This window comes from Enoplosus armatus, chromosome 2, assembly GCF_043641665.1.
Source record: "Enoplosus armatus isolate fEnoArm2 chromosome 2, fEnoArm2.hap1, whole genome shotgun sequence".
In the NCBI taxonomy this organism is placed as follows: domain Eukaryota; kingdom Metazoa; phylum Chordata; class Actinopteri; order Centrarchiformes; family Enoplosidae; genus Enoplosus; species Enoplosus armatus.
Window position 1 is genome coordinate 8,577,397 of NC_092181.1, and position 25,228 is coordinate 8,602,624.

A 25,228-nucleotide genomic window follows, 5' to 3' on the forward strand; every position below is an offset into this window, starting at 1 on the left:
ACTCCTCTGCTGTGCAGTGTGTGATCCTGTGGTTTCTCTCTCTCTCTCCTTCATTTGATGTGCTCCCTCACAACATGCTGCCAGCGCTTTATCAACACTCTTCGTTAACAAACAGACGCCCATCCTTCAGAACCAGGGAGTTAACCTACTACGCTGTAAAGACAAATAGTCACGAGTAAATGTCCACTTCTGCATTTTTCCTGAGGTAGAACAGTAGTTACATTTGTTCAGGTTTTGTCCAAAAAGCTGTTAATATGAAGCGCAACACAGAGAGCACTTATATTCTGCTCAACCTCAGGTTTTAAGCAAAAGTGGCGCATTAAGGCCAAGACTGATCAGCCCCCTCCTTACTGGTCAGTTTACAGACGTGCCTCCTATGGAACTGCAGGCCTATATGATAATATGCAGTGTGCGAGCTAGGACTGAGAAACATTCACAGCTGCGAGCATGTACTTGCTTTATGTCAGCACATCTGATATATAATAATCAGTTACGGACCACGTCAAACCTCCACATGGGTATCAAAACCACAACACAGCGTGACACAATACGGCTAACTAAAGCAGGGAGCAGTGACGTGCTGTATTCTGTAGTTTATCACCACACGTGAGATATAAACAGCCTTAAATCAAGAACAGAGCACGCCAGGCTGCCTACAGGGGGGATCCGGCCCTCATCACCAGCCATCACGTTCACAACACAGTGAGTAACGCAGTTCACTTGGTTGATAGGCCTTAAAACAGAAGCGACCGCAGAGGCCCGGGATCAGGTTTCTTTTTTTTTTCCTGATCTTCGAGTTGAAGTCAGTGAGGTTGCCTGCCAGGCATCTTTTACGTATGATCCATGGTGAAGAGGATACAGAAAAACAGAAATGTACGGCAAAAGATAGCACATTGTCACATTTCACGAATCATGTTTGCAATGGAGCTCATGTCTCACTGAGGAGAAGCTGGCCCCTGGCTCCCCTGGTAGTTCGCACCCTGATAATAAACCCGTGTGCTGAAGCATGACACGTGTGTTACATATGTTACATATGCAAATGACCCTGAATTATCCTGGTACACTACATTTTATTAAATCCCCTCGTCCGTGTGTTTAGGTTCCCTGGCATAGAAAAAGGACCATCTGTCGGCAAGAACATGGGATCATGGTTTACTGCTAATGAGGAGAGAGTCTTTCTGGGTCACAGACCACAAGACTGAAAGTATTCTTATTGGTTTGTTATGGTCACCCAGATGTCTGAAGTGGGCAGGCTGCCCGTGGCTGCTTTAGTCTCACCATTGAATCATTAAAATAAATAGTATGTAACTTTACTGACTTTACTGTCATGTTGATTGACATGTTCCCTTCACCCCATGTTTTGGTGACGGCAAACAGAGATCCAGGGAAAAGACTACTGTCAGGAACACACTGTAGGCCTGTGTAGCCCCCCTTACTGTGTACGTTGTAAAGTGGGCCTACCAATGGGGGTGCCAACTGGTGCAGGTTCATGTGGATCGACATGGTTGTTACACAGGATGATATTCATTGCTGTTATGGAGTACAGGAAGTACAAAACTACAACTCTCCCCATCTCTTCACAAGCTGATGTGAACCATCGAGGGCTCCAAATGACACAAGATGGCAAGAAAAGGCTTTAAAAAAGGTGGAAGAGAGCTCTTGGGTTACCGCGTCTAAATATCTTAACAAAGCGGACAGCTCCGAGTGAACAAGCTACCATTTTGTGAAAGACCAAGCTTGCCCCCTGGGCCCCATAGTCCCACCCAGACCAGATTCCAGAGAACTCCAGGGAGCCAAAGCTGGCCCCTGGGCCCCATACCCCCGCCCCAACCACCCAGACCAGCCTCCAGAGAGCTCCAGGTTAGACAAGCTTTACCCCAGGGCCCAATACTCCCCAACCACCCAAGCCACCCTCCAGAGAGCTCCAGGGAGCCAGGCCTGGCCCCTGGCCCCCATACTCCTAACCAGTCCAGCCTCCAGAGAGCTCCAGGGAGCAAGCCTGGCCCCTGGGCCCCAAACTCCCACCCCAACCACCCAGACCAGCCTATAGAGAGCTCCAGGGAGCCAAGCCTGACCCAGAGTCCGTTACTCCCACCCCAACCACCTAGACCAGCCTCCAAGGAGCCAAGGCTGGCCCCTGGGCCCCATACTTCCACCCAAACTCGCTTCCTAACCAGACCAGCCTCCAGAGAGATCCAGGGAGCAAGCCTGGCTCCTTGGGCCCAAACTCCCACCCGACCACCCAAACTAGTCTCCAGAGAGGTTCAGGGAGACAAGCTTTACCCCAGGTTCCCATACTCCTACCCCAACCACCCATACTCCCACCACAACCACCAAGACCAGCCTTCAGGGAGCTCCAGGGAGCCAAGCCTGGCCCCTGTGCCCCATACGTCAAACCCAATCACCCAATCCGGCTTCGAGAGAGAGCTCCAGGGAGACACGCTTGACCCCTGGGCCCCATACGCCTTCCCCAATCACCCAATCCCATCCTAGTCCATGCTCTATATAATATTATTTACAGAGATCCAACAGTTCCAACCATGAGCTGGCACTTCATGACAGCAGCAAGGAAAAACTTCCTTTTAAGAGGCAGAAACCTTGAACAGAACCGACAGCTTCTAGGTGAGCGGTCATCTGCCTTGATCGGTTGGGTTGAGAGAGAAAGAGAGATAGAGAGAGATGCACAACAACAACAACAACAACAACAACAACAACAGTAATAATGATAACAACTATAATAATAATAATAGAAATATGACTAATAATAGTAATTGCAGCAGTGGGAGTCAAGCAGGCCCACGTCCATGAGATGCTCCAGTCTCGGGTGGATGAGCTGGAGGAGGAAAATGGCTTCCTCAAGCAACAGCTTGAATAGAAGTCTGCACAAAGATATTTACATTAGGGCTCTCCAGAATCTGCGTGGCTACAGTAAGTACCTACTTTAGATTTGGGCTTGGATTGTACATTTAGTGTGTGTAGATATTTAGCTGGACAATGTATAGGATCACGGGTACAGTTAATCCTCAAGGTGGAATCAAAAAGGAAGACATACAGCATATGCTGCTGTTTTATGTGCATCTGTTGAATTGCAACCAAAAAGGGTTGCCTACTGTAGCCATCTACTTTTTCCATCTATACGTCTCTGACGTTATTGATATTAAGGCAGAGTACTGAATATTTCTTTTGCATTATAAATCAAATGTTTACAGAGTGACAATAAAATAAGTCTCTTATTTGGGCCATAATATTTACAATATTACTGCATATACTATGCACTTTCTCACAGCTGACTCCCTTTCCTATGTATCAAACGTAAGAGAGCCCATCCAAAGTAAAATACGTGGCTGCTCGGCTAATCCTAGCTCATCTGTTGGATTTTTTTTTTTTTTTTCAGGCCTTTGTACATCAAACCACCTTTCTCTCACTATTGAAATATTGTAAATCCCATGGTTCTTCTCAGATTCTCTCATCGTGTTTCTCTCTCTCTCTCTCTCTCTCTCTCTCTCTCTCTCTGTCTCTCTCTCCCTCTTTGTCTTCCTCATTTCTACTCTAGTGACTTCACCCTTTCTTCATTTCCCTCTTTTTTAAAATCTCAAAATGGCACCGTAGTCAATCCGACAACTTAATGAATGGCTGGAGGTGGGGGGGGGGGGGGACTACGGCAGATGGGTTGGCAACAAAAACAATTCTGGTCACACCTGAAAAGGATGCGTGTGCCCCAGTAAAAGGCAAACATATAATGCAATTATACTGTTATTCACTAAGTTTTAATGCTGCCAGCAGTTAAACCTGCGCCCAGAAGTTGAGGAGTTGCAGACAAATGCAATTCCTCCAGAGGTCCCATTATTTGAATATTGACTTGGATGGATTGGAATATACCGTATGTGAAGACCATTTTGAACAGCTGTAAGTAATGTAGTCGTAATGTCAGTAACATTTCAAATCAACTTTTTTTTTCAAGATATCCAGGTATTGCAAATCATTTGTAAATATACTGTATGTAGTATACATTATTTCAGTACTTGATTTGAAATGCTCATAATTAACTGCAGCTGAATATACTGGATACACAGTATGTCCTCCGAATACAGCAAATTCACGCCATTGGGTAATTTACCATGGGAATTACAGCATTATACTGGCAAATGTGTATCTGGTGAATTACCGTATTAAAAAATACAGTATTTTCCCTTTATTCTCTGATCACAGTGAATAATTACAGTAAGGTCACTAAGATTATCAGTAACTGGCTGGCTGTGATTTTCTACAGTAGCTCTTTGATTGAATTTGCGAATTTTTGAATTGCTTGCGATGACATTTTGTGGGTTCAGTTTAAACAGCTAGCACCGAGGCGTTGTCCAGTGTGCTCCAGGCTCTGTGGATCTTTGATGTGTTCCTGACTTTTCTTCACTGGCCGGCGGTCACTGAACTAACAACTGCAGGGAGAGTGTGTGTGTGTTTTCAGAGAGAAATGGGCCTTCGTACCCAATGGGTGTTTGTTTTCAGGACAACGGGCTGTCAAACAAATGGGCTTTTGGTGCAATGGGACATTTTTTGGACTATTGGGGTTTCAGAATAATGGGCCATCGGGACACTTCGCTGGGATGGTTAAATCACAATTGTTAAGATTCCACAGAATATGTGCTTAACATGAGGATTCCAGGCAGGCCACTAAAGTGTTGTTTTCAGCTTTGACCACCAGAGGGTCCTCTAGGTCTTCCCTTAGAAAATTACTTTCAACTATTTCAGCAAACCAAGCCTCTGTCTGCCATACGTCAACAGTTCAAATGATCTCACTTATATAGCGCTTTTCAACCTTCACGGTTCCCAAAGCGCTTTACAGCTAAGTCTCATTCACCCATTCACTCACACATTCACACACCAATGTCGACCGAGCTGCCATGCAAGGTGCTGGTCTCCATCGGGAGCAACTTAGGGTTCAGTGTCTTGCTCAAGGACACTTCGACATGACAGGGGCAGCCGGGGATCGAACCCGCTCTAACCAGCTTCACCTCCCGTGCGACAGTGCTAACCACTGCGCCACCATGCCGCCCATGGTTCAACTTGTCACAGTGATTTCACAGGAGGAACTGAACTGCTGCAGGGCCACAGAATCATTGCAGTTTTGGGAAAAAAAATATCACCTGGTTAAAGCTACGGTCACACCGCTGTCAAACCCCTAAAACCTGAATGTCATGGGGATTCTTTTTTCAGCACCAAACCTAAATGAATCAACATAATAACAATGTGTTCAAGACACAACATTGTGGGAGCCCCGGCTCTAAAAGCGGTGTCTGTTTAATAACGTGTAAACAATGCGGTTTACGATATGTGGGTGAAACCAGCAACACCATTGTATGGCCCTACGCACCTGCCACTAAGATTGTATGGTATGGTGTGTGTGTGTGTGTGTGTGTGTGTGTGTGTGTGTGTGTTTTGTTTTTGTTTTCTAAATTGAGACCTGGATGTATTAAGACATGTACACAGATTTTTTATTTGAAGGTTTACATGAAGATCATCAAACATGCACATTTAGAAGGCTTAAAGAAGACAAAATGAAACAGTCTATCATTATTCTGCACTGTTCAAAGTGGAGACCGCGCGGCATTCAGAACCCTTTGGTGAAGCCACACATTTAAAACCATCACATTCTCCTTCTAAATCTGATCCCTGACCAGCAAATTCACTCATTTATAATCCTGCCATCTTTTCCTTCCTCTCCCAATCACGCTTTTTTTTATCACTACAGGACGGTGACATCGCATAAATCGGCCTTTCCGGCATCCTCCTGCGGACAGTCGACTAACGCTATCTCTTCTGAGCTTCCCTTTTTATCGCCGCCGCTCTCTCCCGCCACAGCACTTTGGCCTCCCTCACTCGCACTGCTCGTTTCCCCCCCTTCCTGGTTCCCGCCCGGCTTCCTCTCCTCTTCTTCCTGTCCCCTCAGCGCCCTCTCCCTCAGGTTGTCCCCCTCCATGCTGGAGTAGTCATCTGAAGAATCGCTGTCTTCCTCCTTGCGTTCCCCCTCTCCTTCGTTCCTCTCTCTGCGACCGCCTCCCTCTCCCCCGTCGCCTGTCCTCTGTCCTCCTTCTTCTCCCCGTGTTCCCTCTGCATCCTCATCATCCTCCTCTCCGCTCTTCCCCCCAGGCCAGAGGCGAAGCCCCAACTGGTCCTCTAGGTTACCGACCGCGGCCCTCAGCCTCTCCCTCGCGCCCAGTAGGAGCCTGGGGACGGAGCTGTCCTGCCTTGAATGCCGGTCCCTCATGGCGTGGAGGCATCCCACAAACAGCATCAACACCACAATGGCCAAGAGAATCACGAAAAGCGTGAACCTGGAGCCACTGGATTTAGTGGAAAGGGGTGTGTTTGTGGTCTGTGCTGTGGAGGAGAATTGGTCAATTGGGTTGGTTGTTGTGAACCGTGATGCCACCGAAGATGGTGACGGTGGCGAGGATGGGGATGTGGATGGTGTTGGTGACGCAGGGGGGGTGTCATTCTGTTTTGTCTTGGTTGTCATGACAGTCCGGTCAGACGAAGAGGCTACTTCAGCAGCTGGAGCGTCAGTAGATGCTATCTCGTTGTTCAGGAGAGGCGTGGCGCCGCTGTGGAGCATTTGATTGTCGGCGGAAGATGTAGGAATCAGGAGAATCGACATGAATGAAGTCAGAACTAGGATGGCCTTGGTCCCCATGGTGACTAGAAAACAGAAATGCCAGTTAGAATAATGGCAGCATGCTATATTGACACATATCATTAGATTAGTATTAAAACACAATAAAATCGAGTGCAGTTTTACGAAAGAGGGAGTATTTTAGAATGAACCTATAGGTCATACAGAAATCTACTAAACACATGGTCCTTCTGATATACAGTGTCACTAAACTCTTTCCTTTTATTTGTTTAGAGTGCAGTACAAGTGACCAACATGAAGACACATGGACACAAAAAAAAACAGAACAAGAACAAAGAAAGAAGGAAAAAATAGATATATTGTTGGCACAGTTGGTTGGCGACTTTCTGAAAAACCTTTTAAATGTTGGTTTGGTTAAACCCAGATTAAGAATTAACCTGTTTGCTCCAAACTCCAAGTTCAACTCTGTCCTCAGGTTACCTTTTAAACTAACAGCTGAGGTGGTTTAACGCCTGGACAGAAGAAAATGAAAGTTGGACCCTTAATACAGCAGAGGCCTTACCTGTTATCTAGCAGATACAGCAGGTGTGGTTGCACTTGTGGGCTATTGGCTAACTTCAAACTATAGAGTTCATTCATTCTGGTCCGTACTTTATGGGGGTTTCAACTAATATTCATTTGAATATGGATTTGAATGGTTAAACATTTAAATATTCGGGGGTTTCATTTCAATCTGCAACGCTTTAAACAAAGTTTAGGTAAACTACGCTCAAGCCTCCTCTTAGCTGTATGGTTTGGTTCCTGTAGGCTGGTGTGAAAGCTGTCAACTGAACTTGCTGTCAACTGAACAACCCAACTAAAAGAGGAGGGGGTCTCTGTCTACTTCTAAGCAAGCTCCGGTGCGGCTCGCTTGGGGTGGGAAAGCAAACGGACCAACCGCAAGGTTATTATCTATTACTCACCACGTGAGTACAGGGACTTCCCCTGATATATCTGAAAGTGAAAAAAGTCACACATGGGTGTGTTTTTGCTAGCTAAGAGTTCCACACACACACACACACACATCTTGGCCTTTACCACATCAGACAGTTAAAGGAATTCACATACTCTCTCTGGGTCCTGAAGACCTACTGTGGCGCTTTTAGAAAGCATCCTAACAGGGGACATCACCAACCGGCCTGGGATCTGCTCTGCTCCGGACCGTAGAGCCCTACCGCGAGTGGCGGACCATCAGATCCACACTCACCCCACTCGGCAGGATTTATGAGGTGCAGAACCAGAGCTAATGGGATTCTAAAAGATCCTCACCACCCCGGCAGCAGACTATTTACAGATTCTGCGCTCAGGCGGGCTCCTCTGAAGCCACAGACTCAGAAAACGCTTCTTTCCTCAGGCCAACAGGATGGTGGTCTCGGACCTCTGTAAATCCTCAGCCATGTCTAGTTCTAGTTCTAATTCTTTGAATTGTTACCCGTCAGTTTTCTTATGTTTACTCTTATTCTTAATTTCAATTTTTTTTAGCAGTATGCCACCCTGCATTCTACTGATGTTAAGGTCATGTGTAGGTGGGCACAGTGTAAAAATAAACTTTTTAACTGAGTCACTCTCTCTGGATGACAGTGATGCCACAGAACAGTACACTAATATTGCTGGTGAACACCAAAGCTACAAATACATGTCTGAAACCCAGGACTGGAGGAGTTTGTGACACTTTAATTTGAAGGTCATAGTAGCATTTCTGGTAGAATACAACACACAGAAGAAAAAAAAAAGCCTCTATTTTTACAAGCCTTTGGTACGTAATGTGTATATGCGCAGTGCAATGAAAAAGACCACTCAGGCACAAAAGGGAACAGAAAGAAGGCGCACACTAAAGACACACACACCAAGGGGGTCAGGATGTGGTTGTTTCTGCATGCTTCATACCTCCATGTCACATGGGAAATAACAGGAAATGAAGCTTTGCAGTTACCTGCAACTTGTCTGCATTTTCAAGCAACTGCCAATAAGTAGGTGGTTCTCTAACTGGCATCAACACATCTTTTTAGCTTTTTGAGTAAACTACAAGAGGGGGGGGGTGTTCTCACATGTTCACCCATTATACTGCCCTTAACCACTGTAAAGTCTTAGAGTTTAGTTTTTTTTTTACATCATTCCAAACCTAATATCAAAGTCATTGCAGTTTAATTCCTTATCAGATATTTCTTAACCTTTTCAACCCCCCCTCCTGAATCATCCCAGTTATAATTAGACAGTAGAGGACATGAAATTAGTCTGGCTTCAGCAATCATTTATATGAAAGTGACACTTTACACATACTTTCAAACAATTACAACACTCAAACGCAGGCTGGTAACTATAATAATATATATATATATATATAATGTATGTATGTAATAAACATTGTTTCTGTGAAAGGCAAATAGTCATTCTGTCATTCTGGTGGGAGGTCATGAGCAATCTCTGTACACCAGTGATTTTTTATTAACTCAAACTGTTGATTGTAGCATCTTTTTATTTTGCGGGTTTCATATTGCTTAGATATAAAGAAACTGTTTAGAGCTGAATCTGATTTGTGACATTTTACAATTAAAGGCGCTTTTTATAACCCTGTTCTCTTATCATATTTTCAATTTGTTATGTCTGTCACTTTTTTGCCTATACACTAATACAGCAAAAATTATTCAGGCATTTTTACTAAAAATTACGGTGTTACAGTCAATCACATACTGTAAGAGGAAGTAAATAAAAGATTTTTTTTTTTTTAAAAGAGAGAACTTGTGAATGAGGTGAGGGCTGAAAGTGAGGGGAGGGTCAAAGGGTTGAGCAGACAGAATGCTTAATTAATCGGGCTAATGGAAAGCAAACACAAAAAAGGTGGATGGACTCTGGTTTCAAGAAACATGAGGGGCAGATGAAAGAGTCAAAATGAGCGGGAAACAGTAGCATCATCAGCAAAGAACCTAACACGCATTTCAATGTGCGCGAACTCCGACGAATAAATAAATCTACACTAAAAACGAAAGCGTTTACTTACTCACCGAGTTGATCATCCAGTCGAGTGATGAGATCAGGTAAATGACGAAGAGACGGAATGAAGTGAGAGAGTGAAGGAGGTGAAGCTGTGGACGAGGGTGTGGCGAGAGCGTGAGAAAGGGAAAATGAAGCATGTGAGAGACGAGGGAGGCAGGGTGGGTGAAACAACAGTCAGAAAAAGAGTGAGACGAGTGGGAAGGTTTCAGTGTGTTCACTTCCTCAGAAAACTAGGTCATTATGTTCACAGTTTCTTCTATATTCACCTCCATCCTTAATAATGATCTCACACCGTTTTGGTGATGTTATCTGGCCAATGCCTTGGCTTTCATCACACCACACAGCACTTTTCCAAGTGGAAAGTCACCGGTTCGGGACCCAGATGGCCTGAGGGAAGAAACTCCTCCTCATCCTCTCTGTTATGGCCTTGAGGCAGCAGTCGCACGTCGATCCTCTCAGCCCTCGTCCTGCACCCCCTGGGCTGAGGGTTGATATCGGACGGTGGGTTCAGCTGACCTCACCACCCTCTGCAGGGCCATTTCCCTCTGAGTGCTGCTCCCAGACCAGGCAGTGATGCGGCCTGTCACAACGCTCTCTACGGTGCAGGCGTGGAAAGTCTTTAGCACCTTGAGGGGCAGCCTGAAGTCCCTAAGGAGTCTGAGGTAGAGACGCTGAAGGGCTTTCTTCACCAAGGTGCTGACGTGAAAGGACTATGATAAATCCTCTGTGATGCTGTCACTGAGGATTCTGAAGCTGTCCACCCTCCACCCACGGGGGCTCTGTTGAGGGGTCGGTACCTCCTCTCCTGCTTCCTCTCAAAATCCACTATCAGCTCCTTTAGTCTTGCTGACGCTCACAGGGAGGTTGTTGTTCTGGCACCAGCTCTCCAGGTGAGTCACTTACTCTAGGTAGGCCTTTCCTTTGTTGTTGGAGAACAGGCCCACCACCGCGGTGTCATCGGCAAACTCGATGACGGCGGTGATGTCAGATGTGGCCACACAATCATGGGTATAGAGAACTGAGGACACACGGGATGAGGGATCAGGCTGCCCACCCGTCACCGCCTGAGGTTTGCCCATCGGGATCCAGCTGCGCATGGTGACGTCGAGTCCCAGGTCTTCAAACTTCGTGACGAGTCTGGAGGAGATCATTTGTGTTAAATGCTGAGCTGTGGTCCCACAAAGGGGCAACCGAGACACTACTCTGAAATCAGACATCTTGAGTGCGGTGTTCATAATAGACACTGAAAGACTCGCTACCTGTTTTAATGATTTCTTTTGTTTTGTGCAATTGTAACCAGGCCAGAAGGGGGAATCGGCTAACTTTGTTTGTCGACAAGGCCACTATGGGACCTTCACCCAAAGAGTACACCATACTTCCTTGTTTCGGTTTGATTTATATATGATTTCTAAAACAGGTATCATTAACCAAAATAAAATGTTTGAAACCACTAACGCCAACAACATAAAACGACCAAAAAATAACTGAAACAGGAAAAAAAACAGCTTTTTAAAAGGCGGACAAACTATTAATCAACTTGCACAGGGGCCTCAGCCAACTACAACAAGGTGACCTCACTAACTAGGCGGCATTTCCAACATGAACACGGGGTTTTCTGTCAAAACTTCACATGAGGGATTTCTCCCTTTTCGTTGTTTTCTCTGTGTGTTCACCGGTTTGAGGGTTTCATTTGGAAAAAGGTGACGTCACGTAGGTCCATGCACCAATCGGGATTTGTCAACATTTGAGTCAGAATCTGATGACTGGTGGTGGGCAGCGTTGCCAACTTGGTGACTTTTAAGACATTTAAGACTGAGTGGTTGTGGTTTGAGTGTTAAACTCTTAATAAATACTATATAAAGATTATACAGAGTAGGTTATCAGAGAAGATAAAAAAAAAACCCACAGAAGCCTACACATCAGTGAATTAAGGAGGGATTGTTTGTTTGAGTTGGCTAAAGTCAGAATGCTATAATAACCACGTGGCAATTAATAGTCCATAATATCTACATTTGTACTTTTACTGGAGTCATTTTCAGCACATGTAATCATACACACTATTGTTGTCAATTTCTTCTTCATTCCCCAGATGTAGGCGATGGTCCGATGATGGAAGGAAACTCCGCTGATACTGACTTTTCACATAATATTCTTTATTTGCGTCAAAGATCAGGATCAACAGGCATGCGCATCTTAACCTGGACAGCACCCGTAGCCAAATCAGTACTGCTGCCCCGAACACTGTTCAAGCTCATCTTTTATACCTTTAGACATGCATGGGGTCCTACTACAACACACAAGTCTGTAAACTTCCGTTCCCTATCTAGGGGTCAGAAAAGAGACCTCTCAGAATGATGTTTCACGTACCTTAACCTCTCAGAGATAACCTTTCACATACCAAGGAAGATCTCGTCTAAACAACAATGCATCTTATCTTTAAGGTGCCCCAACGTCTGTTAGTTGTTTACCTATTGCATACGTAGCAACTTTGTACTGCATATCATTATCTGAAAAGACTACTTTTATGATTAGTATCAAATAATACACATCATATTACAGGAATATTTAAAGTGGCTATTGTTAGCCAAATTCTTTAGTTGGAAGCCCAAGAACAAACTGGAGCAATGTTCAGTTCACAGAAACTTTATTTAGGTCACAGGTAAAGTAAATGCAGCGCTGGGCTTGGAGTGACGGAGCTCTCGCAGGATCTCAGTCAGAAGGAGCCCCGATGTCCGAAAAGGATTCATATTTATCTTCTCGGGCTGGGTCTGCCCTGTACAGAGGTTGGACTTACTGAAATAAATCATGTGTGGATGTTGGTGGTACGGCGTAAATCTAACTGATAAAATAGAGGAATGAAAACCAGTTCTAACCGGTCATGTTATCTTCAAGGACGTACATTGTGCTCAGTAGAAAAGTACAAAACAGGATCATAGGTTCAGTGGAGAAATACAGAATCAGAATACATGATAGCTCGAAACATAGCCAATTATAACACTATAATCAATGTTTTACATAACTTGCTTTGCCCGGGGGGGGGGCTACTTTTGCAAGATGACACAAGGCCAGGGGCCAGTTAATGAACAAACATGAATCGGCTTCAGGGCTTTCTGCCAGAAAGCCTTTCTAACGTGTGGTTAACGTTGTGAAACGGTTGCAGTTTGGTTAGGTTTCGGCACCAAAACTACCTGGTTAGGTTTGGGAAAAGATTTGTCATTAGTTAGTGGTTTAAGTAAAAGTAGTTTATCTTTAATTGGCCATTGTCCATGCATTTCTATATTTTCAAGGCTCTTTTGTCTTCTCTTTCACCCCACACATGACGAGGAGTCCCGACCCCCATTAGGGGTCACCAAAGCTCCTTAGGGGATCGTGAAGCCCTCTCGATTTTAAGGGTGTAGGAATTTATATACATATGAAATAAAATAAAATAAAATATACAGTCATTTAAGTAATTTCTGTGTTGAAGACAACAAAAAATTGAGTTATTTTAGAAGTTTATAATTTTAATTTATTTGACATAAAGCCAGCTTGAACTATTAAAACGTATGCATGATAGTGAAATTAAAAGACAATCATAATACGGACATAGAATTGTGTTTATAAAAAAAAAAATAAAGGCTCTGATACATTGCAATATCCACAGGAAATCATCTGTTCAGACTTTTATACAAATTGCTAGTTTCACACAAACTTCCTGCAGGAGTTACGTTCACTATTTGGGTTAACTGTACAGTTAATTGTTCTGTGCTGTTATTGTTTTTTATGCAATGAATATAATTAAATATGCATAAAGACATTTCAAAGGAAGTAGGATTTTTATGAGGGCGGGGGTCATCAGTGTATATACAATGGTAAAATAGGGGTCCTTTAAGAAAACGGTCAGTAAGTGGTAAATAAGTCAGGGAACTGTATCTTATTTTCCAGAAGGAAGTCGTCTCAGTTATTCCTCTGCTGAAGTTTATGGGAAGTTAATCTCATAACTGTGTCCTTGACTGAGTCAGCCTCATTACACCCGTCACACTCAATTAGATTAGCGTGGCTAATAAATGTACAGTGAGAGGGTTCATGTAGCTAACGCCCCAAGCTACATCTTAGCCTTGGCCCGGGGGACATGCCTCAAAGCAGATGGAGAGTTTTTTTTTACTCTCCAGCTCTTGGCAAAATGAGTATCTTTGTCCAAATTGTACTCTTGACACTGTTCACTCTTCACTCATTGGCTCCCATCAACCGAGACATATTACAATGAGGCAAAAAAAAACGGTGCTTTTTAGTCAGAGATCGCTGCCATTTCGGGGGAAGAACCTCAGTTGAAATTGTCTTTATTTCAGTATGAAACAAAAGTGGAGGTCAGTCACTGACAGACTTGCATGCTTTGTTCCAGTTTGGGCAGCGAAGAGAAACAATGGATGCGTCCATGAAAGATTTGCTGGGAAATTCCACCACTTTGATCACTCATGTCGGTTTGATTGCCGTTGTTATTGACCTCGGCGGGAAGTGACGGGAAAACAGTTTGTCTGCAAAAAAAAAAAACTCGATAGTGACGCAGCAGGCAAAGTCCACGAGTTTTATTGCTAACACATGGCAGGCGGCTTCGTGTGGTTCAGTGTGTATATAAAGGGCACCCAGCCTCCCGTCATCACTGCATCACTGACCCACCTGACACCTGAAGAACACTTCACATTTGAAGCCCGCTGCTTCTCTCTGTAAGTCATGACGCTTCAACCGTGCTTTAGTGTTTTTTCGTATGCACATCTTTCTCTTACGTTGTGCTGCTCTCTTTCTTTGCTTCTCTCCGTGCAATGCCTCCACTTAAGACCTGCAGACCCCGTGATCTCCCTCCAGGCGCCCACTGGCTTTCACCATGAAGACTCTCCTGATCCTCTCTGTCATCCTCTGTGTGGCTCTGTCTATCAGGGCTGCCGCCGGTGAGAAAACTCAAATACTTGTTTCAATAACACGTTTCAGGCAGCTGTGAAATGTAGAGGATGAATTTAAACCTATTTTGAAGGAGAGAGAGATAATGACAACATGGGTCATGGAAGAAGGGATGGAATGAGGGTTTGGGACTATTTGTTTATTTGTCAGCTATTTGTAGATTTACTCTTAGTCCTGTGATCAAAAGTCTGTTAGTTTCTGTAATTTTAATCATTTTAAGTTGACTAAAACATTTTAGTCTCATCTCAAAGACACCCATGAACATTTTGAGCATTAATCAAACCTTAGAAAACTGCTTTCAAATGAGATTTTATCCAAGCTTGGCAGAGAGGGTACCTGGTCTGATGTTATTCATTCAAGCAACACATGTTCTGATCTGCACATTTACTTTCAACAAGAACGTTTTAGTGACCTCCAGTTTCTGCGCTTTGCGCCTTGAGGTGCCATTTTGGGGCTACGCTACCAACGACGTCTTCGTCGCTGACGAAGGATTTGGTCACACTTTCTGCTACGGAAACTAACACTATTTGAGACAAAAAGGATGAAGGGGGGTCATTTGGGACTTGTACGGGTTGGAACAGGAAATAGAATCTGTGAGACTTGGTCTTTGTTCCTGAAGTAGCACTTGTTTATTAACCAGTAACAACCTGCATTATCTATCTCTGCCGTTCTTTCCCTCAGTCGGATCTGCTGCGGCTGCTGCAGTACAACAGGAAGACAAACCTGCGGCAAAACCAGGTCACTGAAACATTTAAACTTTCCATGTTGATGAGTCAGATTACAGACCACTATGTGTCACCGTGTATTTTCACACCTTCACACCCGCCGTTGCTGCTGTAACACGTGTTTCTCATTGCTGAAATGTCCATTTTTATAAATACAATACAGGCCATGTTCTTGGAATCAGCTGTACACCGTAACCTAATTCCTTCATTTAAACTGATATGACAAGGATGCAAACTAGACCTTTTTAAAATGTGTGTACCTGAAGGCAAGATCGTGTCGCTGGAGAACGCCTTTCTGTCCTGACACACTGAACACAGTTCACATGATCCTTCTTTTTTCCTTGTCGTTCCAGCTCCTTTAAATTTCTGCCTTGATGGTTGGAATAGTTTCCGTGGTAACTGCTACTACTTGGGCAACTTTGGTGTGTCCTGGAGCACTGCTGAGGTACGAACATAAAATTCAAAAAGAAAGAAAATAAGTTTGGAGCTCTCTCTTAGCATCACTTGGAAACAGTATGTCATTGTTTTCCCCTCTCGTCTCGTCCCACAGAGCTATTGCGCTGAGTTCGGTGGCAGTCTGGCCTCAGCCAATGACATCGTGGAGTATAATTTCCTCCAGCGTACGGTCAAGACTGGTGGTCACAGGTTTGCCTGGATTGGAGGTTACTACTTCCAGGTTTGTTCCGACATTTAATTTTTTGGCGTTCAGTTTGTTTCTAGAAAAATGAGACAATTCTGGTGAAAATGTATCCAGATTTTGAGTCGGGAAATGTTCAAATCCTACACGAGGGTGCTTTCAACTGAAAGTGTACACTGTGATTTCCTCCAGGACCAGTGGAGATGGGAAGATGGCTCGGTGTTTGGCTATCACAACTGGGACACAGTGAGTTCCAATAGCGGTTTCCAGTGCCTACAGCTCAACTCTGAAGGTAGAAAATCCACACAGGCAAAAAAATAATAAAAAATGGATGTCATTTCGTTGCCATAGCTGATGATGATGCTGATGATGATGACTGAATGTTTTCGCAGTGTTGAAGGGCTGGTCCAATCAAGCCTGCAGCAGTTTGCTTCCATTCGTCTGTGAGCTGAAGTCAAACTGCTAGTCATCGCAGTGTGTGCAGCGCTGACAGATGTACAGATGATACTGAAGCTGCTGTGTGCTCTTTCTATGGCTGCATGTCACTGTTGTGATGACACATGCTCACAAGTGAATCCACGTCAATATGTTTGCTGTTGTTGATGTCTTTTTTTTAATTTTTTTATCTATTTGTTGCAACAGCAGTTTGGAAAGTAAGGTAGCTGTGGTTTCTGTCTTTGCTGCTGTGACTTGTACATTTCCCCGCTGTGGGATGAATAAAGTCTAAGTCTAAGTCTAAGGTTGTGATTGGTCTCTGTAATCATTGCGACTTTACGTGCCCAGAGTGTACTAGACTGCATCTCTCCCTGGTCAAAATGTGGAGATCACACACACACAAGTCTTGAAAGCGAAATAAAATGCATTGAAGAAAACGACGTGCAGTCTGCAGTCACTTCACCAGTAATGTGTGCAGTGTGCGGGGGTGTGTGTTGTTATGCTTCATGTGAAGGTGTCGGAGGACCCGCACAAACCACCGAGATGTCAAATTTGAACCTTGATCACAGTGTGTTACTTTTGGCGGTCCCAAACACAGATGTGAACTGGCTCACGGCCTTGACGACAGGTTTTGCTGAGATTGCACGCGCTGGATAAGCAGCCAACTGACCCATTAAGAGTTAACAAATAAACGTCACGTTGAAGCAGACGATTGTAGGGTTCCTGCAACGTTATCATGAGCTCATGATGTCCTAAATTTGGGAGGCAGTACAATTTGCACGATAGGATCACCACTGAATGCCTCTCCATGAGAAGCCCATATCCTACAGTGCATCCGGAAAGTATTCACAGCGCTTCACTTTTTCCACATTTTGTTATGTTGCAGCCTTATACCAAAATGGATTAAATTCATTTTTTTCCTCAAAATTCTACACACAACACCCCATAATGACAACGTGAAAAAAGTTTTTTTGAGATTTTTGCAAATTTATTAAAAATAAAAAACCTAAGAAATCACATGTACATAAGTATTCACAGCCTTTGCTCAATACTTTGTTGATGCACCTTTGGCAGCAATTACAGCCTCAAGTCTTTTTGAATATGATGCCACAAGCTTGGCACACCTATCTTTGGGCAGTTTCACCCATTCCTCTTTGCAGCACCTCTCAAGCTCCATCAGGTTGGATGGGAAGCGTCGGTGCACAGCCATTTTCAGATCTCTCCAGAGATGTTCAATCGGATTCAAGTCTGGGCTCTGGCTGGGCCACTCAAGAACATTCACAGAGTTGTCCTGAAGCCACTCCTTTGATATCTTGGCTGTGTGCTTAGGGTCGTTGTCCTGCTGAAAGATAAACCGTCGCCCCAGTCTGAGGTCAAGAGCGCTCTGGAGCAGGTTTTCATCCAGGATGTCTCTGTACTTTGCTGCATTCATCTTTCCCTCTATCCTGACTAGTCTCCCAGTTCCTGCCGCTGAAAAACATCCCCACAGCATGATGCTGCCACCACCATGCTTCACTGTAGGGATGGTATTGGCCTGGTGATGAGCGGTGCCTGGTTTCCTCCAAACGTGACGCCTGGCATTCACACCAAAGAGTTCAATCTTTGTCTCATCAGACCAGAGAATTTTGTTTCTCATGGTCTGAGAGTCCTTCAGGTGCCTTTTGGCAAACTCCAGGCGGGCTGCTATGTGCCTTTTACTAAGGAGTGGCTTCCGTCTGGCCACTCTACCATACAGGCCTGATTGGTGGATTGCTGCAGAGATGGTTGTCCTTCTGGAAGGTTCTCCTCTCTCCACAGAGGAACTCTGGAGCTCTGACAGAGTGACCATCGGGTTCTTGGTCACCTCCCTGACTAAGGCCCTTCTCCCCCGATTACTCAGTTTAGATGGCCGTTCAGCTCTAGGAAGAGTCCTGGTGGTTCCGAACTTCTTACACTTACGGATGATGGAGGCCACTGTGCTCATTGGGACCTTCAAAGCAGCAGAAATTTTTCTGTAACCTTCCCCAGATTTGTGCCTCGAGACAATCCTGTCTCGGAGGTCTACAGACAATTCCTTTGACTTCATGCTTGGTTTGTGCTCTGACATGCACTGTCAACTGTGGGACCTTATATAGACAGGTGTGTGCCTTTCCAAATCATGTCCAATCAACTGAATTTACCACAGGTGGACTCCAATTAAGCTGCAGAAACATCTCAAGGATGATCAGTGGAAACAGGATGCACCTGAGCTCAATTTTGAGCTTCATGGCAAAGGCTGTGAATACTTATGTACATGTGATTTCTTAGTTTTTTATTTTTAATAAATTTGCAAAAATTTCAAAAAAACTTTTTTCACATTGTCATTATGGGGTGTTGTGTGTAGAATTTTGAGGAAAAAAATTAATTTAATCCATTTTGGAATAAGGGTGTAACATAACAAAATGTGGAAAAAGTGAAGCGCCGTGAATACTTTCCGGATGCACTGTAAGTAAGAGGTCATTACCCCTGCAGGCAAAAGCAGGTCTCCTTGTTCTTTCACCACCTCTGAACCACAAACTCTCTCTCTGGGGTCGAAAATCAGGCTGTTCCACTCACTATGAACTAATCACTGACAATGTTCACCAACAGACTCTTGGCAGAGCTGAAGTCCACAAACAGGATCCTATGCCAGGATCCTGTTTGTGGACTTCAGCTCTGCCTTCAACACGATCGTCACGGCTCTTCTTCAGGACAAGCTCTCCCAGCTGAACGTGCCTGACCCCACCTGCAGGTGGATCACAGATTTCCTGTCTGACAGGAAGCAGCACGTGAAGCTGGGGAAACACGTCTCAGATTCACGGACGATCAGCACTGGCTCCCCTCAAGGCTGCGTTCTTTCTCCCCTACTCTTCTCCCTCTACACCATATGTGTCAAACTCAAGGCCCGCGAGAGCTTAAAAGGTCTGAGTGTCTAAAAATAAATAGGTCAAAAGAGTGCTTTGACCAAAAACTACATTTCCCACAATGCCTGTCGACTATGATACCCGCGAAGTGACGGCTTACCGCCACTACACGGCAGTGTTTCCACATCAATGCTAATGAGTGGAATTCAGAAATAAATAATGATCCCAAAATGTCCAGGAAGAGAAAAGTTGACGCAGACGGAAGACTGTTTCAAGAAAGATGGGAAGGCGAATACTTGTTTGTGCTTCAAGGAGAAAGACCGGTTTGTCTTTTGTGTTACGAGGCGGTGTCGGTTGTCAAAGAGTACAATCTACGGCGGCATTTTGACACCAAACACGGAGCCAAGTACGCCAAAGCTAGCCTTCAAGAAAAGCAACAAATTTATTATATTATTTATAAGTTACATCTGGCCCTTTGAATACAGTCATTACGCTGATGTGGCCCTCGGTGAAAATGAGTTCGACACCCCTGCTCTACACCAACAGCTGCACCTCCAGTCACCAGTCTGTCAAGCTCCTGAAGTTCGCGGACGACACCACCCTCATCGGACTCATCTCTGGAGAGGATGAGTCTGCCTACAGGTGGGAGATTGACCACCTGGTGACCTGGTGCAACAGCAACAACCTGGAGCTTAACGCTTCAAAGACAGTGGAGATGGTTGTTGACTTTAGGAAGAGCGCAGCCCCACCCGCCCCCATCACCCTGTGTGACTCTCCAGTGGACACTGTGGAGTCCTTCCGTTTCCTGGGCTCCATCATCAGCCAGGACCTCCGGTGGGAGCTGAACATCAGCTCCCTCATCAAGAAAGCCCAACAGAGGATGTACTTCCTGAGGCAGCTGAGGAAGTTTAACCTGCCACAAAAAATGCTGGTTCACTTCTACACTGCCATCATAGAGTCCATCCTCACCTCCTCCATCACCGTCTGGTACGCTGCTGCCTCCACCAAGGACAGACGCAGACTGCAGCGTATCATCCTCTCTGCAGAGAGGGTGATCGGCTGCAACCTCCCATCTCTTCAGGACCTGTACTCCTCCAGGACCCTGAGGAGAGCAGGGAAGATCGCTGCCGACCCCTCCCACCCCGGACACCATCTGTTCGACCCCCTCCCCTCTGGCAGGAGGCTGCGGTCCATCAGGACCAAAACCTCCCGCCACAAAAACAGTTTCTTCCCCTCTGCAGTCAACCTGACAAACTCTCACTGACCCCCCCCCCCCCCCCCCAGAACACAAACACAAGCTATACGTTATATTAACGTACATCACCCCTGTCCCCACTGCGTTACATTAACGCACCCACCCCCTACTGGACACTTTATCTGGACACTTTACTTTATTCTGGTCACTGCACTGTTGTTATTTATCTTATCTTATTTTTATTTTTATTCTTATTCTTATTTTAGCTTTTATATTCTACTTATTTGTTATCAAAACAATAGCACCTTCAGACCACAGCAAATTCCTTGTAATGTATGTTACTTGGCAATAAACAGTTTCTGATTCTGATTCTGATAATCTTTGATTTAAGTAATTTAGGAACTTGTTAACTGGTGGGGGGGGGGCCGTGTGACACATCAACTTCAGCAACCATCCCTGTGAGATTTAATGTAAGTAAGTGAAGGTATCAAAAATATAGTGATGTCAGATTCTCGAATGAATTGTTCTTTTTGAACGAAGCACAAGAGTCGTTCACGAGTCGGTTCGCTAGTGGTGGGTGGACGAAACAAACTGGGTTTCTTGTCATAAAAGAACTAGTCTTCTAAAATGGTAAATGGTCTCACTTATGTGGCGCTTTTCAACCTTCACGGTTCCCAAAGCGCTTTTACAGCTAAGTCTCATTCACCCGTTCACTCACACGTTCACACGCCGATGGCCGACCGAGCTGCCACGCAAGGTGCTGGTCTCCATCGGGAGCAACTTAGGGTTCAGTGTCTTGCTCAAGGACACTTCAACATGACGGGGGCAGCCGCTCTAACCAGCTTTACCTCCCGTGCAACAGTGCAAACCACTGCGCCACCATGCCCCTCTTCTCATTAAAAAAAACACATTACTACTATTCATTTTTATTCCAACATGGAATAAAGCAGTAAATAGCACCTCGACAAACACATCAGGACATCTTATTGTGCCCCCCCCACCACAGGCTAATTCAGTATAACATAAAACATGTAATAGAAGATGCTCATTTATTGCGATGTTCCTGTGGACCTTGTTTTGTTGGAGAAACCAGGTAAAGGTCAGGATAAGTAAATGTAAAATATTAGGAATAACAGTATTAAGTCTCTGCTATTCGGATACTTGAAAGGACATAAGCACGGGAGTCAAGGGCTCCGAGGTGTAGAGATAGTAAACAACTGCATGAAATACTAAATTATGAATACTGGATGCTGGAAAACATGTTAGATCAGCACAACTTGGAATATAAACATCATCTGCATAGAAATGAATTTCAAAAGAACCTGTTCAGTGAATTACATTCAAATACACTCAAAATCAAATTGTGGCTGCCTTGAACGCAGCATTTTCGTTGCCGGGTACTTTACAAGTGAAGGAGTGAGCCTCCGGGAGCTCGTTAAAAAAGACAAAAAGACCGACTTTCTCTTCGGCATGACAGCCTTGACAACAACACTGATTGACACTCGTACAGACCAATCAGTGTTGAATTCCGACGCGTGGTGCACTGTTTATGTTTGTAGGCAATAACGAGCGGGACAGAACATGATAAACGTCCATGTAAGTGCTGGAAACAAGTATAATATTGTCATTATTATTTTAGGACATTTTAGTGTTTTACAGATATTTGTCGGGACTCAGGACACCCAGCTTGAAACCGCGACAATCCCGGGTTTGTCCGTGACCATACACTTACACTTCTGGTTCCGTCGCCTGGAAGTCGATGGGTTTTTTGAATGGGTATTTGGTTAGATGCCTGAAATGGTTAATGCTAGCTTACGAGATTTCAATGTTTTGTTCTACGATGTAAAATGCGTCAGCAGATACCCCCCACTCGTGAATTTTGAAGCTTTTACGTGTCTTAAAAAAGGTGGTCGCTAACAAGTGGCTAAATGAGACTACAGAGGTTGTCGCGGACATTAAACGTGTTCATGCCAAACACGGAAAGTCATCTACTCACTAGTCCGCCTTTACAGCCTCGCTGTGTTTATACTCTATATCTATCTGTCTATATATCTATATCTATCTATATTCTCTTCAAAGTGAAGCTCAGTGGTGGTGACGTTGAAGTCATGTGACCGTGGTGTAGTTCCTTTATAGCCTAACGTTAGCTTTTTACTTCTGGCGATTCCATTTACGCTTCAAAAATCGTAAAAGTGGTGTTCGTTAGTGAAGATTATCTTGCTGAACAAAACGTGTGAGTATCATAAACCTTCGCGTGGCAACAATAAAAAGTCAAATAGGAGCGCTGTCCTAGCTCTGCTTTTTCATTATTCACCACATTTAGGATCCGGCACCCACTTTTCAAACATCTAGTTGTGAGTTTTTCTCCTGTGCCTGCTTAATGTCATCTGTCTCTGCTTTCATTTGTTAACTTATTTAAACTTGAAATTCGGTTTCTCCTCATGAGGCCAATAAGGAAATACTGATAAAATAATATTACACAGCGCTAATGTCTATGTTTCCTTCCGGAGAGACGGACCTGGTGACCTGGCGAGAGGGCAAAAGGGCGAAATGACCGATCTGCCATCGAGTGGAAATGCTGTTGCCACCTCAGTGGAGCGACTGTCCTCTTTCCTCAAGATAACAAGGAAGTTATTATTCTAAAAAAAGTAGAATTCATGAATAAAAACAGCTGTTGTTGTCTTTATGTCACGTGCAACATGTCTTATATACAACACAAACGTAGCGATGAGGAGCTGCCTATAACGGAACGCAGTGCAATAACAAAACATACCTCCTATCCATTAAACATGAATGTTTCGCAGAGACGGTGAGAATTAGCTTTGATGGACTTTCAAGGTGTTGTAATTTTAATTTTAAATGATACCAAGTTCTTGTTGAAATGATGAAGTTACTTGCACAGTATTTCATTTATTTTTTATTTTTAGGGTTATTGTTCAATGTCATGTCAGTGTTCATTTCTCTCATATGTTTTGGCAGACGTGGCTGAACATATCAAAAAACACTCAAATCAATGACCTCAAATCAGCTGTAAAATGGAAGACAGACACAAACTGAAAATAATAGCAATAACACAACAAATTGTAAGCCTACCCATGTGCACTGTGTGCAGTACATTGTGGCGGACATGAAATAAAATGTCTCATCACTTCTTCATTTGGTTTTGCTGCACTGCGATTACATCCACACTGTTGTACGTTTCAGTAACCAGGATCAGAGACGCTCGGTCCTGACATTTCTATTCCTGGAAAATTTGACAAAAATACCAAATCCCACTTCCTGTAGGAATCTATTCTTCTATCCCCTCATCAAGCTGTTTTCACATTGAGGCTTTAAGAACCTCCCACGCTGGAGAATGTTGTCTCAGGAACATTACACACAGGGCAATCAAAGCAAATGAGATCCTTAGTCATTTTCACTTTGGTCAACTCAATTTATTTTTCCATTTTATATCGACAGAGAGCATGAGGGGGGAAAAAAACAAACATCTATTCCAACTTACCAATACGCTTCTGAGTCAAAGTCAAATTTACGGTCCCCACAGTCGGCAACACACCAGGAGCTGTCGATCCCTGTGTCACGGCGGGCCAGCGACGAACGTGCCCCCGTGCTCGGACACTAGCAGTAGGTGGCTTTGAATGAGCAGATGAATGGATGTGTAACCTGGCAGCGCTCGCCGCTCCAGCCTAGAGCCTCTGCACAGAAACAAAGATCAGCGGCGACACACAGAGTCAGTCATGGATTCTGATGTAGGTGTTTCAAAAAAGGCCAAATATCTCGTCCTGCCCGCGAGTGAGCAATACACTCTTTATACTATACAGAGTGTGTGTTTTACTGAAGAAAACAGCAACAAATGTAGCGTCTTATCATTCGCCCTGCTCCCCATATATATCATCTACTGCTGAGGTCAAAGGCTAAATGTCAGCGTTTACGCCTCACATTTTCCACAGAATTCCAGGTTAGCCTGGATGCTTATTCCCCTCCTTCACCTCGGGGTGTGGTCTTACCTTGGCTGTTCAAGTGGATACAGTCATAGTTTGGACTGTACCAGTTGTTGTAGTTGAACGGTGAACCATCATCCCACTTCCAGTTGCCCTGAGGGGACATAGTCGACTTACAGTAAGTGTTTGTCACGGCACTGCGGAAAAGTGGCTTTTTGTGTGTGTGTGTGTGTGTGTGTGTGTGTGTGTGTGTGTGTGTGTGCGTGTGTGTGTGTGAATGCTGGTGTCAGCGTGAATCTCATCTCTGACCTGGAATTTGTATCCACCTATCCAGGCTTTTAAGAAACCAGCCTTCCAGGCCAGCTGCTTCAGAAAGCTGTATTCCCACAAATTGTGGGCCGATGCCAGGCTCGAACCCAAACTCTCACACATAAACTGGTAAGGGGGGGCCGACAGAGAGGGAGAGAGGGACACACAAGCAAAGACACAAACAGAAAGGTGGACAGAGATCAGCTTAAATGGTCTACTTTGAGCTGAAAGAAACCGAGGAACAAGGACGTTGCTTCAGCGCTATGAGCCCCACATCAAAACCAAACCTCCATTCACCTCCATTGTATTGTGATGGAGGCTCAGAGACAGAAACCATCTACATAGATGGGGGGGGGGGGGGGGGGGGGGTCTGAAGTTTTGATGGCGCCATTGAAGGCTAGCAGTTGCCCCCCCACCCCTGCTTCCAGTCTTTGCGCTAAGCTAGGCTAAACACATCCTGGACACACAGGGATAAAACAGACAAATCATGTGATCTTACTTGAGTTAAGCCAGCAAACAAGCATGT

The 25,228-nt window shown here is 44.5% G+C and overlaps 2 protein-coding genes across 2 annotated transcripts; one reads left to right on the plus strand and one right to left on the minus strand.

Moving 5' to 3' along the window:
• Positions 1-5,470: 5,470 nt before the first annotated feature.
• Positions 5,471-9,675, minus strand: LOC139301689 (uncharacterized protein DDB_G0290685-like). Its single transcript, XM_070925135.1, has 2 exons — positions 9,669-9,675; positions 5,471-6,696 (listed from the first exon to the last, which is right to left on the minus strand). The coding sequence occupies exon 2, from the start codon at positions 6,689-6,691 to the stop codon at positions 5,744-5,746; it is 948 nt and encodes a 315-aa protein (XP_070781236.1). The 5' UTR covers positions 6,692-6,696; positions 9,669-9,675; the 3' UTR covers positions 5,471-5,743.
• Positions 9,676-14,500: 4,825 nt separating this feature from the next.
• LOC139303552 (ladderlectin-like) lies at positions 14,501-16,427 on the plus strand. Its single transcript, XM_070927405.1, has 6 exons — positions 14,501-14,589; positions 15,281-15,337; positions 15,678-15,769; positions 15,875-16,000; positions 16,154-16,253; positions 16,354-16,427. The coding sequence occupies exons 1-6, from the start codon at positions 14,526-14,528 to the stop codon at positions 16,425-16,427; spliced, it is 513 nt and encodes a 170-aa protein (XP_070783506.1). The 5' UTR covers positions 14,501-14,525.
• The last annotated feature ends 8,801 nt before the right edge of the window (positions 16,428-25,228 follow it).

Coding starts and splice junctions, on each gene's coding strand:
- LOC139301689 (XM_070925135.1), bottom strand. CDS start 6,691: ATGGGGACCAAGGCCATCCTAGTTCTGACTTCATTCATGTCGATTCTC.
- LOC139303552 (XM_070927405.1), top strand. CDS start 14,526: ATGAAGACTCTCCTGATCCTCTCTGTCATCCTCTGTGTGGCTCTGTCT. Junction 14,590..15,280: donor GTCTATCAGGGCTGCCGCCG/GTGAGAAAACTC, acceptor TCTTTCCCTCAG/TCGGATCTGCTGCGGCTGCT. Junction 16,254..16,353: donor CCTACAGCTCAACTCTGAAG/GTAGAAAATCCA, acceptor ATGTTTTCGCAG/TGTTGAAGGGCTGGTCCAAT.